General features: G+C 39.7%; 1 protein-coding gene and 1 pseudogene across 1 annotated transcript in view; one reads left to right on the top strand and one right to left on the bottom strand.

Annotated features, from left to right (window-relative positions):
* LOC116005613 (alkaline/neutral invertase A, mitochondrial-like) overlaps positions 1–2,428 on the top strand; it is a 4,935-nt gene extending 2,507 nt beyond the window's left edge. Inside the window, exons 3-6 of the mRNA XM_031245857.1 lie at positions 347–558; positions 741–1,234; positions 1,330–1,378; positions 1,843–2,428. Of these exons, the coding sequence (XP_031101717.1) occupies positions 347–558; positions 741–1,234; positions 1,330–1,378; positions 1,843–2,172 (1,085 nt within the window). The 3' untranslated portion in view covers positions 2,173–2,428. The remainder of the gene's footprint in view (positions 1–346; positions 559–740; positions 1,235–1,329; positions 1,379–1,842) is intronic.
* On the bottom strand, positions 1,762–4,861 carry LOC116005699 (annotated as a pseudogene).
* Between the last annotated feature and the right edge of the window lie 11,312 nt (positions 4,862–16,173).

Raw genomic sequence — 16,173 nt, 5'->3', positions numbered from 1 at the left:
TTTTTTTTTTTTTTTTTTTTTTTTTTTTTTTTTTTTTTTTTTTTTTTTGAGTATTACTGACTCTGTTACAATGTAGTATATGTTCATTGTTTGACTTTCTTAGTTTGCCATAACATTGAAAATAACTGAGATGCCATTTATTGTTGTTCTTCCGTCTCTCAATTCTTAACTGATCCTAACTAGGCTGGATTAAGGCTTACCTCAGTTGAGTGGTATCCAACTTTCAATTCTGTGCACTTATCTTTTACGATCAAGGAACAAACAAAGATTTGTATGTCACTCTCGTTGCAGCCATATCATATTAAGTATGAACACTGAAATGATGTTCACATTGTGAGTTTTATAGGCTTGTGGTGGATTATCTTGTTGAGAGCATATGGGAAGATCACCGGTGACTTTGCCTTGCAAGAAAGAGTGGATGTACAGACTGGCATTAAACTAATACTGAACTTGTGTTTGTCTGATGGCTTTGATATGTTTCCTACTTTGCTTGTAACCGATGGATCTTGCATGATAGATCGGCGTATGGGAATACATGGTCATCCACTTGAGATTCAAGTAAGTGGAAGTCTCTAATCTTCTCTCCAAAACATTATTATTATGCATTTGTTTTGAATTCCTCTAAAATATATCCTCAATGGATGGATATCATTTTTATTTTAAATAATTTTTCATTTGATGTACTGCTGCTTGTGCCGGGTAGTGTATCTTAGACATGGCATTGTGTTTTTTTTACACAGGCTTTATTTTACTCGGCTCTTAGGTGTGCCCGTGAAATGCTTGCTTTAGATGAAGGATCAAAGAATTTAGTGAGAGCTGTTAACAACAGGCTGAGTGCTTTATCATTTCACATTAGGGAATACTATTGGGTTGATATGAAGAAAATAAATGAAATATACCGATATAAGACAGAAGAGTACTCCACAGACGCTACTAACAAGTTCAATATCTATCCTGAACAAATTCCTTATTGGTTAATGGACTGGATTCCTGAGGAAGGTGGTTATCTTATTGGGAATCTACAGCCAGCTCACATGGACTTCAGGTTCTTCACGCTAGGAAATCTTTGGTCGATTGTCTCATCTCTGGGTACCCCAAAACAAAATGAGGCTATACTAAACTTGGTTGAAGCTAAATGGGATGATCTTATTGGTCATATGCCTCTTAAGATTTGTTATCCTGCTTTGGAGTCTGAAGAATGGCGTATAATCACGGGAAGCGACCCAAAGAATACGTGAGTTTTCTCATCAATTTTAATGTTGCACACTTGCAGTTGAAAGTGGCTTTCCAATTCCTATTTACCGAGGGCAATATATTTGGCCATTGCAGGGCTTGGTCATATCATAATGCAGGATCTTGGCCAACACTTCTCTGGCAGGTAACTATACTGTGTTGAAGTATGAATTCATTGTTTCCTGGAGAAAAGATAATTCAATTACTGAACACCATCCCCACATGATATCACTTCTTCATATCAAAAGTGGGCAAAGGTTTAAATTATCATTGAGAATGTCTATATTGAAATAACTTATTAAAATTCCAATTTTTGAAATCTGATTAGTATATTGAATGAAGAGTGACTCACCCGTGAGATCCTTATCCGTGAGACGGATCAGGTCAAGATGGAAATATAATACTTATATTGAAAAATGTAATACTAATCAGATCCCTTACTTATAAGGGGAAGTGTAATACTTTTCCTAAGTAACAAATATTTTATTCTGATTAGTATTACATTTTCATTTTGACCCAACTCATAAGTTTTTGGCTTCAATGAAATTGATGATGAATTGTATGTTTTACTAGAAAGCTTTTGAATGTCTGTTTTCTTGTTTCCTTCAGTTCACACTGGCATGTCTAAAGATGGGCAGAACAGATTTGGCTAGTAGGGCCATAGAGTTGGCTGAGAAAAGGCTTCCACTGGACAATTGGCCGGAGTACTATGACACAAAACATGGGAATTTCATAGGAAAACAGGCCCGACTCTACCAAACCTGGTCGATAGCTAGTTATCTGACATCCAAGATGCTCTTGAGAAATCCTGAAATGGCGTCCTTCTTGTCCTGGGAAGAAGACTACGAGCTTCTTGAGATATGCGTATGTGCTCTCAGCGGCAAATCAGGAAGGAGAAAGTGCTCCCGCGGTGCTGCCAAGTCTCAGATCCTCGTCTAGTTACACTTTCATTCAATCTTTCTCAAAGATTGGCCGTACAGAAAGTAGTTAGGATACACAAATATTTTTGGGGGAAATTTCATCCCCAAATGGAAAAAGAAATTGATTCTTTTCAGGCTGTAGAAAATGGCTGTTATTTGTAAAGCCATGTAATTATAGTGTAGTTGGAATGGCTTAGGCCATGTAATTATAGGCTACATTTATCTGTGCAGAATATTATATAGCACAATAATACTAAGTTACAATTCAAAAGAAATTTACCCTCATTACTGTATCTATCATGTTCTGCAGCTTATATAACAGAGCCAAGTAAAAAACCTTACCAAAACTCCATGCAAGAACAAGAACCATCCTTGAAGTGATGAAAGCGATGCCTATCCCTGATCACAATTTTGCGATTGGAAATCAGTTTAGCTGCAGAATGGCAATCGCTACAGATATGCAAGTTCTTCATTATTCTTATTGATGATGGCGGAAGAGATGAAATGAGCCCAAACGCGATTGCAAGCTTCTCGCTATGTCTGAACAGACTACTTTCTTTTTCCTCTTCTTGGATATCAAGAAGAACCTCTTCTGTTCCTGGACTATAGCCCATAGTTTTCAATTCGATTCACCATTTCATCTAGCATTACTTCGATATCCTTTGTCTTGGGGTGAGACTTGTCTCCTCCTGCAAAGAATTCATGCTTCAATCATACTGCACCCAACGGGGGTTTTAACCACACCCTGTTGCTTCATTGCACCTCTCACACCCTCCACATTGTCCCAGTTTCCCTTTGAAGCATATATGTTGGACAGTAAGACATGAAACCCGTCATGGTAGGGCTGAAGCTCTAGGAGTTCTTTTCCAACCCGCTCTCCCATTTCACTGTCACCGTGCTTTTTGCAAGCTCCGAGCAAAGCCCCACAGGTGGGAACGTCTGGAGCCATAGGCATAGTCTGGATGAGTTTTTCAGCTTCTTTGAGCAACCCTGCATGCCCGCGTAAGTCAACCATACACCCATAGTGTTTTAAATTGGGTACGATTTCACCATGGAATCAAAATATTGACGACCCTCATATATCGACAAGCACCAAGAACTGCCACAAAGGTTACCTCATTTGGAGTCACTCCGTGTTTCTTCATTTCTTCAAATGTTTCAAGTGATCTTTGTAACTGCCCATTCATGGCCAACCCTAGAATTAAAGCATTCAAGGAAGAAACTCCTGTTTCTTCCATTGCATTCTCTGTGCACCCACATTTCATTTACATGTCAATAAGAGTGGTACCTAGAATGACATTAACCTTAAGCCCATTCTTCCTTACATATGCATAAATCCATTTGCCTTGCTCAAGGGCTGCAAGGCGAGTACAAACCGAAACCACACTAACTAAAGTTGTCTCATCAGGCTTAACGCCTATGTGCAGCATTTCTTGAAACAAAGCTTAAGTCTCAGAGAACTGATCATGTTGGGCATAGCCAGAAATCATCGTGGTCCAAGATACACGATCCTTCTCAACCATGGAATCAAATAACACCCGGGCCTTTTCCACTGAACCACATTTCACATAGGCAGAGATGATTGAATTCCAAGAAATCTGGTCCAGATTCCTACTTGTATCAAACATATTTTGTGTAGCATTTACATCTCCATAGCTGGAATACATATGAATTTTTGAAGGTTGACATAAGATTCAAAACCAACTTTAATAACCAAACCATGAACCAATTTTCCAGTCTCTAGAACCAATAAATTTGCACAAGCTGAGAGAACACACTAACCATCACAACCTCATCCATAGCAATCCCTTTGACAGACATTTGAACAAACAAATCCAAAGCCTCTTCATAAAATCCATTTTGCTCATAGCAAGAAATTAAAGCGGTCCACGAAACCAAATCCTTTTCATCCATTTCATGAAACAAACGGCAAGCCTCAGCCACCCTACTGCACCTACCCAACAAAACAATCATAGAATTCGAGGCAATCACATTCCTCCTAGGCATCTGATCATATATCATCATTGATCCTTCAGCATTCCCCGCCTGAACATACCCTGCCAAGATCGAGTTCCAGGAAACCAAGTCCCGCACAGGACTTTCATCAAACACCTTCCTCGCATCACACATATTTCCACACACAGCATACATGTTAATCAAAGTATTCCGAACACAAACATCTGATCCAAAAACCATTTTCACGACATGACTATGCAACTCTCCGCCCTCAAGCACTGAGCACCGGAGCGTGGCAGCTTGAAAAAGAATTGGGAACGTATAATTGTCCACATAGAGTTTCCCTCAACGTCGATTTTATACAAAAAGATGGAATTTTGGGGCATGTTTTGCTGCAGGTAAGCTCTCATCATGGTGTTTACAGAAAACACATTCGGGTTTTCGATCTGAGTGAATATGTTTTCGGTGCAGTTGATGCCAAGGAAGGGGGAATCAGTGCAAAACTTGAGAATTCTGCTCGCCGCATATGTGTCTTTGATGAATCCAGCAGATATGATCTGTGAAAAAATCTGCCAGAAATGCATGAGGCTTTGGCAGTGAAGAAGAAGAGACTCCAAAATTGAGAGGTTTATGATGGAATGGAATAAACAGAGTATTCTAGTAAGATTGTGCGCCTGTTTTTGAAACACAAATCTGTTCTTGCAATTTATTAGTTCCTGTTCCTCTACGAATTTTTCAGAATTCTCAAACATTTTATTCCTTATTAGTTTTACATTTTCATTTTAGAGTTTGTTTGGAAAGCAGGAAAATGATTTTTAGAAAATGACTTATTTTTCAGAAAATATTTTCCTTTCTTGTGTTTGGCTGCAGAGCAGAAAACTGTGTTTGCGTATTTAGTTCATTTTTCAGGGAATGGACATTAAAATGAACAGAATTGTATACTTAAATATTTTAGTTAATTTGTTTAAATATAACAATATTTATAATAACAATTTTAAGTAAAATTAACAAATGACTAATAAAATATCAAAATAACTAACCAAAATATTACAATTAAAAATAACAAACCAAAATAACTAGTTTATTATTATTATTATTATTATTATTATTATTATTATTATTATTATTACTATTACAACATAAGGGCATTTTAGTCATTCTGCCGCTTCTTACCTTTCAATTCCCTGTACTCCTATTCCTGCATACCAAAAAGTGTAATTTCAATTCCTACATTATTCATTGAATTACAATTCCACCGAATTACAATTCTTTTCCCTCCTAATTCTCTTCTCTCAACCAAACGCCCTGTTATCACAAAATCCATCCAAATGCCATTAATTTAAAGGGTAAAATGGTACATCCATTATTTTTTACCCCTTTCTCAATCCTTTGTCACGTTTCACCCTCTTCCCCTCTAATTCACCCAAAATCCCAATCCCGCCGCCATCGAGATGAGGTTTTAATACCGGGCTTGGATGTTTGAACAAGACCGCAACATTGAAGCTTAAAATCATAGCCGTTGTTGGCATACTAGTTACATGCAGATTTATTTTTTCTTCACCCTCATGAATCCAAGCCCATACATGACTACATGCAGGTTTGTTTTTTCTTCTCCTCGATGACTTTTCTTATCTTAATATTTGATACGGACATGTCAATTTATGCTCTCCTATTTTATTAGGTTAGAGGGTGCATCTTGGTTGCTTCAAGCCCCAAAATTCTAACCCGTGTAAAAAAAAAAGGTAAGATTAATTTATCCTGATTCTAAGCATTTAATCACCTTCTATTGGGAATCATCATAAAAAATTAATGGCCATATTTACTGTTTTTGACAGAATAGTGTTGTCAATCGTCCATTAGCAGGAACAGCTAAAAGAGGGAATACTACATTGCTTGTTGGGACAGTTAGCCACTGTTCGAAATCTCATGTTTTCCGTTCAACAACACGATATATAGGTCGGAAACGAGGTTTTTGTCCAACATACCGACAAACCGAAGGTTCGGAAAAATCATTGTAAGAAATTCCATCCAACTACAATTTTTGGTCGAAAATAGCATCCAACGAACAAAAATTGGATGAAAATTCCGGAGAGAACCCCAACATTCTTAAAACATGAGAATTTCCGTCCAACTACGTCCGTTGGTCAAAAATTCCGACCAGCTTTGCACGGAAAACTCACATATTGACCTTGTTTGGCAAATGGCGATTACCGGTTAACTTTAGCGGATTGTATTAGTGGTTTGCAATACATACTGACCTTGCTTGACAAATGCCGATTAGCGGTTAACTTTAGCGGATTGTATTAGTGGTTTGCAATTAGCCGATTGTGTTAGTGAGTTTGACCAGCGGATTGTATTTGTGATTTGTAAAATGATGTTTGGCAAAATTAGTTGTTTAGGTTTAGCGGTTAACATGTAAAATGAACTATAAGGACATTACAATAGAAATAAATAATAATAATAATAATAATAATAATAATAATAGGAGCAATATAATGATAATAATAAAATAGAAACAATATAATAATAATAATAAAATAAAAACAATATAATAATAATAATACTAATAATAATTAAAAAAAAAAAAGACGAAGGAGAGCGGACTCCCCTTTAATTTTGTCCCACATTGGCCAAGTCTTATAAAATGAAGTAGGTCGCATTCTAATAATGCTAATACATTTTTATCATTCTCACACAAAATACTATTTATGTAAGTATGTCGGTCATAATCTCTATTGACAATCTCATGCTCTATTTGATTTTTTTTTTCCTAAGAAGTTGCAATAGAAAATCCCAAGACATGTGTTTAATAACATAAAATAATTAATTTTTGTTGAAATTTTAGAAATCTTGATCTGACAAAGGAGTGTTTTTTAAGTTCGAGAAATAACTTTCATTATAGTTTTGAAAGCTTTTTAACATTAATTTTTTTATGTAACAAGTTTTTGCGAGTTTGTAAATTCTATAAAATTTTATTTAGAGTTAATACTCATTTTGATTCCTTAACTATTGAGTATTGTTTAATTTAGTCATTGACTTTAAAAATTATCCAATTTAGTCCTTTAACTTATAAAATTACATCCAATTTGGTCCTTTGGAGGCGTTTGGTTGGGTGTAATTTGGGGGAGTTGTAATTCATTGAATTGTAATTCAATGAATTTGACAACTATGGTGTTTGGTTGGAGGGAATTGCAATTCCACGGAATTGCAATTGCGCGGAATTTCAATTGCGCGGAATTGCAATTCCATCCAAATGGTGAATTACAATTCATGGGGCACCCCCTCATGAATTGTAATTCGGTGGAGAGGAAGGGCATTTATATTGGTGTAAAGACCATTTTGCCCCTCCTCCCAATCCTTTGTCTTTTTTTTTTTTTTTTTAATTTTCGAATTTATTATTATTATTATTATTATTATTATTATTATTATTATTAAAAGCATTATTATTATTCTTATTATTATACTTATTATTATTATTATTTTTTTTTGAGAAAAATTATTATTACTATTATTCTTATTGAAAGAATTGTTATTATTATACTTATTATTATTATTATTATTATTATTATTATTATTGAAAGAATTATTATTATTATTATTATTATTATTATTATTATTATTACTACTACTACTACAACATAAGGACATTTTAGTCATTCTGTCACTTCTTACCTTTCAATTCCCTGTACTCCTATTCCTGCATACCAAAAAGTGTAATTTCAATTCCTACATTATTCATTGAATTACAATTCCACCGAATTACAATTCTTTTCCCTCCTAATTCCCTTCTCTCAACCAAACGCCCTGTTATAACAAAATCCATCTAAATGCCATTAATTTAAAGGGTAAAATGGCACATCCATTATTTTTTACCCCTTTCTCAATCCTTTGTCACGTTTCACCCTCTTCCCCTCTAATTCACCTAAAATCCCAGTCCCGCCGCCATCGAGATGAGGTTTTAATACCGGGCTTGGATGTTTGAACAAGACCGCAACATTGAAGCTTAAAATCATAGCCGTTGTTGGCATACTAGTTACATGCAGATTTATTTTTTCTACATGCAGATTTATTTTTTCTTCACACTCATGAATCCAAGCCCATACATGACTGTTAGGAACATCATGTAATAGGTTTTGATGATACCAACTGTTAAGTAAGAATCCCCAAGTCTCGATACATAGGCAAAACAATGTAAGTTCGATAAGTAAACTAAGAGCGAAAATACAACCGGGTAATTTGAGCTCAACTCGGGAAATATTTAAGCTTAAGGTAAACTTGTTTGAACAACTTAGAAGTTTTCGTGTTGTAAGCAAACAGATAGATCAGAAGCAGGCACGAGACAACTCTGGAGGAATAAGGGTCTACGAGACATCAACTAAGTCTCGAGACACAAGCCAAGTTCGAGAGGTAAGGACCTCTCGATATACCTATCGAGTTCGAGACGTAAAGAATATTCGAGAGATAGACCTCTCGATACAAGGGATTGAAACATCAAGTGGTCGAGACATCTTTTATGGTCTCGATAAACCGACACTTCTCCAAGAGGCTGAATGTTAGTCAACATGTGCAGATAAAATACTCTAAGTTTGGAGAAGAAGAATATCATGGAGATAAAATATTGAAGAGGTGCTGAGCGGGAGGTTTCAAAATGGACGGAAGTGGATGACACGTCAGACCTCCACCACAAACGGTCAAGAAGTGCACCAATCCTGAAGTGGTCAGATTCCCCAAACAAGGAATGATGGGAACATAAAAAGAGTAACTTTATCCAAAAGAAGCAAGTGAAGCATGAACTCAAGAAAGTGGAATATGGAATATTCACTACAAAACAAAAGGCTCAAGTTACAAGACCACTACTCCATGAAAAATGCTGAAATTGTGCAAAGACCCATGTTCGGCGTGGGAGACCAATTTCAAACGGAATAGTTTTCCCTCCAACGGAACTATTCTTCTACTCTCATATATAAGGACGTAAAGACACAGAAGAAACGGGGGTTGTGAAAGAGGTCAAGAGGTTAACAAGAGGTGTCTGATAAAAACGTTCCAGTGCAAAGTGCTTAACTTGGAATATCATCCTGATATTCAATACAGCGAGAGAACACATCTTAGTGTTCGAAGAGAGTTACAAAGCTAAACTGTCATACATCCAGAAGGTGACCAAAGCTGCTCTACATCAAAGTTGATTCAACGATAGCTTGTGGTCAGATTGGAGATTGTTACATTCAACTGTGACTATCAACAACGTCTTGCTTTGGATTAAGCAAGGGAGGTGGAGTATCCTGGCTGCTGTCCGAGCGAAAGAAACCTGAGGCTTGACGCGGGCTTGGTGATCAAAGGTCAAGCGCTCGAGAGGTGGAGTAACTGGAAGCGGGGAAAAAAACCTGAGGAGAGGCGGAGTAACCTGGCTGCTGTCCGAGCGAAAGAAACCTGAGGCTTGACGCGGGCTTGGTGATCAAAGGTCAAGTGCTCGAGAGGTGGAGTAACTGGAAGCGGGGAGAAAAACCTGAGGAGAGGCGGAGTAACCTGGCTGCTGTCCGAGCGAAAGAAACCTGAGGCTTGACGCGGGCTTGGTGATCAAAGGTCAAGTGCTCGAGAGGTGGAGTAACTGGAAGCGGGGCGAAAAACCTGAGGCTTGAGGCGGGCTTGGTGATCAAAGCTCAAGCGCTCGTTATTGTACTAGAAAGGGAAGTTTTTAGTGCAATCCTTCCAGGGAGTTTCTGGAAGAAGAGTGGAAGTAGGCGGGTTGGCCGAACCACTTAAAAATCTCTCTTGCATTTACTTTCTGTTTTTATCTCTCGCTAACTTCTCGATTGCACTGCATATAATCACACCTCTCGAACTAACCCAAACTCGTGCTAACCAAAAAGGGGATAATATTTCCGCTGCGCATAAAACTTTGTCTTCACCTCGTGAGGTATCGAACCTAAACATCCTAAGTTCAATACACACGAGAGGTCGAAAAGATTTGCAAAATCTTATACAAGTCTATTCACCCCCCCCCCTAGACTTGTACCCCATCCCCTTGGGACCAACAATTGGTATCAGAGCGAGTTCTCTGATCGATATAAACCTTTGTTTATATTGCCTAGAGATCCTTCTTTGAAAAATCTTCTTAAATATTTTCAAAGCACGAGATAATTTTTCAATATGGACAGCATGTTGTCGAGACATCTTCTCTTTGATCTTAGCAGGTTTGACGACTGGAAAACACGCATGCTTGCGTACTTATCAGCCCTCCATGATGAGATGGCCGAGGTTATAACTTCTGGACCAGTCAAGATCCTAATGGTTAATACTGCTGCAGTTCAAACCCAAGAAACACCAAAGTACATCCCAAAACCTAGGGAAGAATGGACCAGTGATGATAGGAAGAGAAACAACCTGGACAATATTGCCAAGGATATTCTCTTCAGAGCTATAGACGAAACCATCTTCCCAAAAGTGAGGAAGTGCAAAACGGCAAAAGAGGTATGGGATACTTTGATGTTAATTGGTGAAGGTGACGAACAGGAAAAGGAAAACAAGCTCACCGTGGCCATGAAGAAGTTCGAAGACTTCAAGATGAAGCCAGGAGAGAGCATCGACAGCATGGAGTCTCGGTTCATGAAGCTCACAACCGAGATCAGTGACCTTGAAAAGGAGATCCCACAAAAGGAGCTGAACCTGAAGGTCTTACGTGGCCTCACTAAGGAGTGGGAAGTAAAGGTGATCACGATGAGAGATCACCGAGATCTGAAGGAAACCACAACAGACAAACTCTTCCGGGATCTCAAAGCCTTCGAGTTCGAGATGTTCCCAAGAGATGAGGACATTGTGGATCGACGAAACGTAGCACTTGTTGCTGAGCAACCATCCACATCTTCAAGGTCAGACTCTAATCCTATGAATGTTATGTCTGACGAACAGTTTGCTCTCTTTGTGAGAAAGTTCAGGAAATACATGAAGATGAACCAGGAGAGCAACAAAAGTTCACCTTCCTCCTCAAGAAGGAAAAATGAGAGATATCCATCCAGAAGGACGGAGGAGGAAAATCAGGGTCTATGCTACAACTGTAGAAGACCGGGACATTTCAAGGCCGAATGCCCTTACCCACTAGTAAGCAAGCATCAGGGCCAAGAAGGCAAGGATTCCAAGAGAATAGAGGAATCCAGGGAGAAGCTAACACAAGGTGGCTTCAAAGGATCATCAAAGACGTATCAGCGCAGGAAGGCGCTTGTTGCTGAAGAATTCGAGAGGACAATCGAGGAGTCCGAGACATCGAGCTCCAGCGAAAGCAGCAGCAGCTCAGAGGATGAGAGGGGGCTCATCTGCTTATACACCGAGGAAGAGGAGAATCAATGCCTAATGGCCATTGACAACGAGGTAACCTCTACTCCTACATCTCGCTGCTCTACTTCTACCTCTCGTTGTTCTTCATTTAAAAGCGATGAGGACCCCTTCGAGATGTTGGAATCGCTCAGAAGGAACCTTAACATCGCCAATAGCACTCATGCTAGAGTGATGGATGAAAACAGCAAGCTAACTGCTGAAAGAGATATGCTTAAGAACGTCTCGAAAGAGAATTTGGAGCTGACTCTCAAAGTAAGTGAGTTAGAAGCCAAAGTAATCCTACTATCTGAAGAGTGCAAAGATCGAGAGACGAGAGAGCTTAATCTTCGAAAGGTCATAGCATCATACACTAATTCCTCCAAAGCTATGGAGAAAATGGTGGTTGATCACAGACCTACAAGTGAAAGAACCGGTCTAGGGTTCCATCAAGACCATCTCTCGAGAGATAAACAGACCAATGGTTTGGGAACTTCAAGAAATGGAGGATCTCAACCCAAACCAAATAAAGGTCATAAAGGACCAACAGAAAAGACCAGAGTAGCTATTCATAAACCGTCCCTATACACCAGCAATGGAAAGTATAGGAAAGCTACGAAGAATGGCCGGGTAAACAATATCGAGAGATCACCTTGCTATCTCTCGCAAGGCCATTCCAAGTACAAAAAGAGCTACACTCCATATAATGCACCTCAAGGCAAATATGGAAGGTCTGAGATCCACATAGTTAGGAACTCACGGATGGAGAAAGGAAGACTCTATCCATCTAGTGAGAATTGGTCATCAAATCACAAGTTCTGGAAGAAACCTCACTTTCAGCAATTTCACATGACCAAACAGCGTATGAAAGGCATGGTGCATAAGCCGGTCGAAAAGTCTCTACCTAAGTTGATTTATGCACCAAAGAGGCCTAAAACCTTTGCTAGCATTCCTTATAATTATCAAACGTACAATGGCTACATTGCGCCTAGGCCTGGAATAATGGGCACAAGGTATAAATGGATGCCTAAACTCACTAACCCACCAGGACCCAAAGTTTGGGTACCTAAACTTGCTTGATTTCCTTGCAGGACACCAGGGACGTGTGGTTCATTGACAGTGGATGTTCGAGACATATGACTGGAAATCTAACACTGCTTGAGAACATCCAACCTATCGAAGGTCCCTTGGTGACATTTGGCGACAACGAGAAGAAGGGGCGCACAAGAGCTGTTGGTGAAATCCAAAAGAATGAGCTGGTTATTAAAGGAGTGTCCTACGTTGAGGGGCTCAAGTTCAATCTCCTTAGTACAAGCCAGTTCTGTGACAAGGGCCACAAAGTTGTCTTCACCAAAAGCAAATGTCAGATTATGAACGAGGAATCTCTCGAAGTCGTCTTGGAAGCAGCAAGGAAAGGAAACATGTACATAGTGGATTGGAGGTCTGCAAAACCATCCCTATGTATGCTAGCAAGGAGCAAGGAAGATTTATGCTGGGATTGGCATAGTAAGCTTAGTCATCTGAACTTCAAGACTATCAACAAGCTTACTAAGAGGAACTTAGTGGAAGGACTGCCCAAAGTGACGTTTCGAAAGGATAAAATCTGTGAGGCATGTCAACGTTGCAAACAGATCAAATCCTCTTTCAAGAGCAAAGCCGATACATCATCCACTAGACCATTAAGTCTTCTTCACATGGACTTATTTGGCCCAGTGGATCCACCCAGCATAAAGGGAAAGAAGTACACTCTTGTGGTAGTGGATGACTACACAAGATTCACTTGGACCGTGTTCTTAACCAAGAAAAGCGAGACAAAAATTGCCCTACCAAATCTCTTGAAACAAGTTCAAGTTGAAAAGGAAGTCTCGATACTAAAGATCCGGTCAGATCAAGGTGGAGAGTTCGTTAATCAAGTAATCGAGAGCTACTGCAACGAGAACGGAATTCATCATCAACTATCAGCTGCTCGAACACCTCAACAAAACGGGGTTGCTGAAAGAAGGAACAGAACTCTCAAAGAAGCCGCAAGGACCATGCTCTCGCAAGCCAACATATCACAAGGATTTTGGGCAGAAGCAATCAACACAGCGTGCTACACCCAAAATCGGTCCTTGATAGTAAAAGGAGTTGGAAAGACTCCATATGAGTTGTGGAATGGAAGAAAACCGAATGTAAGCCACTTCCACTCATTCGGGTGCAAATGCTATATTCACAACAATGGGAAGACTCAACGAAGAACTTTTGAAGAAAAGGCAGATGATGGAGTATTTCTGGGATACTCATCGACAAGCAAAGCACTCAGAGTCTTCAACAAGCGGAGTTTGGTGGTTGAAGAGTCCATACATGTTACCTTTGATGAAAGGGCATCAACAGATCAACCATCAAAGACAACGGAAGCTGCTGAGGAAGATCAGCCAGAGTCTATCGAGAGATCAAACTTACCTCTCGAAGACAAGCAGTCGATAGTTCGAGACGTAGCAGAACTCCAGTCAGAATCAGATGATGAAGAGTCTACCAAGAAGAAAGCGCCTGACTCAGTTGATCAAAACCAGATCATAGATGTTCAACCCATATCTCAACCTTCAATGGAAGTATCAACTGAGGAGCCGCAACCCGACCTAAGATGGCTGAGAAGTCACCCTGCTGATCAAGTGATCGGAGATGTACGTGACAGAGTTCGAACCAGATCAGCTTACAGAGAAAGCATGTTTGCTTGCTTTCTATCTCAAATAGAGCCTAAGGTGATCGATGAGGCTCTAAGCGACGCAGATTGGGTGCAAGCAATGCAAGAGGAACTTCATCAGTTCGAGAGGAACGACGTTTGGGAACTAGTTCCGAGACCTCATCATCAGAATGTCATTGGTACAAAGTGGGTTTTCAGAAACAAGATGAATGAGGATGGAGTTATTGTTAGGAACAAGGCCAGACTTGTTGCCAAAGGCTACTGTCAGGAGGAAGGAATAGATTTTGATGAAACCTTCGCTCCAGTGGCACGTCTCGAAGCCATACGCATCTTTCTCGCATATGCCGCCTTCAAAGACTTTAAGGTATATCAAATGGATGTCAAGAGCGCTTTTCTGAACGGACTTCTCGAAGAAGAGGTGTACGTTGAACAACCTCCGGGTTTCTTGAAGGACGTGGGAGCTGACAAAGTATACAAGTTGAAGAAGGCACTTTACGGCTTAAAACAAGCTCCAAGAGCTTGGTACGATACCTTATCCTCTTTTCTACTTCAGTGTGGGTTCACCAAAGGCCTAGTGGACAAAACATTGTTTAGGATTAAGGATGGGGATCACATCTTATTGGTGCAAATCTATGTGGACGATATCATTTTTGGTAGCACCAATCCAGACTTGTGCGAGAAGTTCTCCAGTTTGATGAAAGGAAAGTTCGAGATGAGCATGATGGGAGAGCTCAACTACTTCCTTGGACTACAAGTGAGACAGCTTAAGGAAGGTATCTTCATCAACCAGGAGAAATACACCAAGGATCTGCTCAGGAAATACAACATAGAAGGGAAATCCTCAGTCAAAGTACCTATGGGAACCTCTCTACGTATCGATGTCGACAGCGAAGGTCGAGAGGTCGATCAAACCACTTATCGAGGTATCATCGGATCTCTTCTTTATTTAACTGCAAGTAGACCAGACATATCCTTTGCAGTAGGTGTATGTGCTAGATTTCAGGCAAGTCCTAAGGAAAGTCACCTAAATGCATCCAAAAAGATTCTTAGATATCTAAAGGGTACGCAGAGTGTTGGGCTCTGGTATTCGAAAGGTGGATCTTTCGAACTTATGGGTTATTCAGATGCGGACTTTGCCGGTTGTAAGATAGATCGAAAGAGCACATCAGGGACATGTCAGTTTCTAGGTGGAAGACTTGTCTCATGGTTTAGCAAGAAACAACATTCGATAGCTACAAGCACTGCTGAGGCAGAATATGTAGCAGCTGGAAGTTGTTGTGCTCAGATCTTATGGATGAAGCAACAGCTAATGGATTATGGTGTTGAGTGTAAGGAGGTTAAAATTATGTGTGACAATACAAGTGCTATTGCCATCACCCACAACCCAGTGTTACACTCCAGAACAAAGCATATTGATATTAAGTATCACTTCATCCGAGACCACGTTGAGAAAAAGGACATCACTTTGGAATATGTTGCAACGGAGGAGCAACTAGCAGATATTTTCACAAAAGCGTTATGTGAAAATAGATTCTCTCAACTAAGGTTAGTGTAACACCCCAATTTCTGCTCCGACAACTATTACAATATGCGTAATATAACGCTGCGGAAGCTTACATCTTACAGCAGTAAACTGGGTGCTACCCTTTATGGCAGCTTTGGAGTTACACAAGCATTGAATGGTCATTCATATTGCATTTCCCTTGGTTCTCCATTGGTTGAGGAAGGCCCTTTTCCAGAATGTGCAGCAGTAGGAGTCCCTCTTGTGCAAGGACTCTTTCCGATTCCAGTATCCCATCGTTGTGGATTTCCTCGTATTTGGGGATCCATTCACCTTGGATGGGAATAGGATTACTTGCTTGGATTATCAGGAAGCTCCGTAATCTGTTCACCCTTCGTTGATTCTGGATAGTTTTCTCCTTGAAAATCTTTGGACTTGACTGCCGGTTTCTTTCCTCTATAAAAGAATGGAACATCATCTTTTCCTTTCTTTTTCTCCATGGGAAGTTGATGGTATGAACTTCTGAAAGAAACCTCTTATTTAGCCCAATAGGGTTACCACTGTTGAGTCACGGA

This window comes from Ipomoea triloba, chromosome 15 (assembly GCF_003576645.1).
Source record: "Ipomoea triloba cultivar NCNSP0323 chromosome 15, ASM357664v1".
Taxonomy (NCBI): domain Eukaryota; kingdom Viridiplantae; phylum Streptophyta; class Magnoliopsida; order Solanales; family Convolvulaceae; genus Ipomoea; species Ipomoea triloba.
This window is presented reverse-complemented; position numbering and strand designations above follow the sequence as displayed.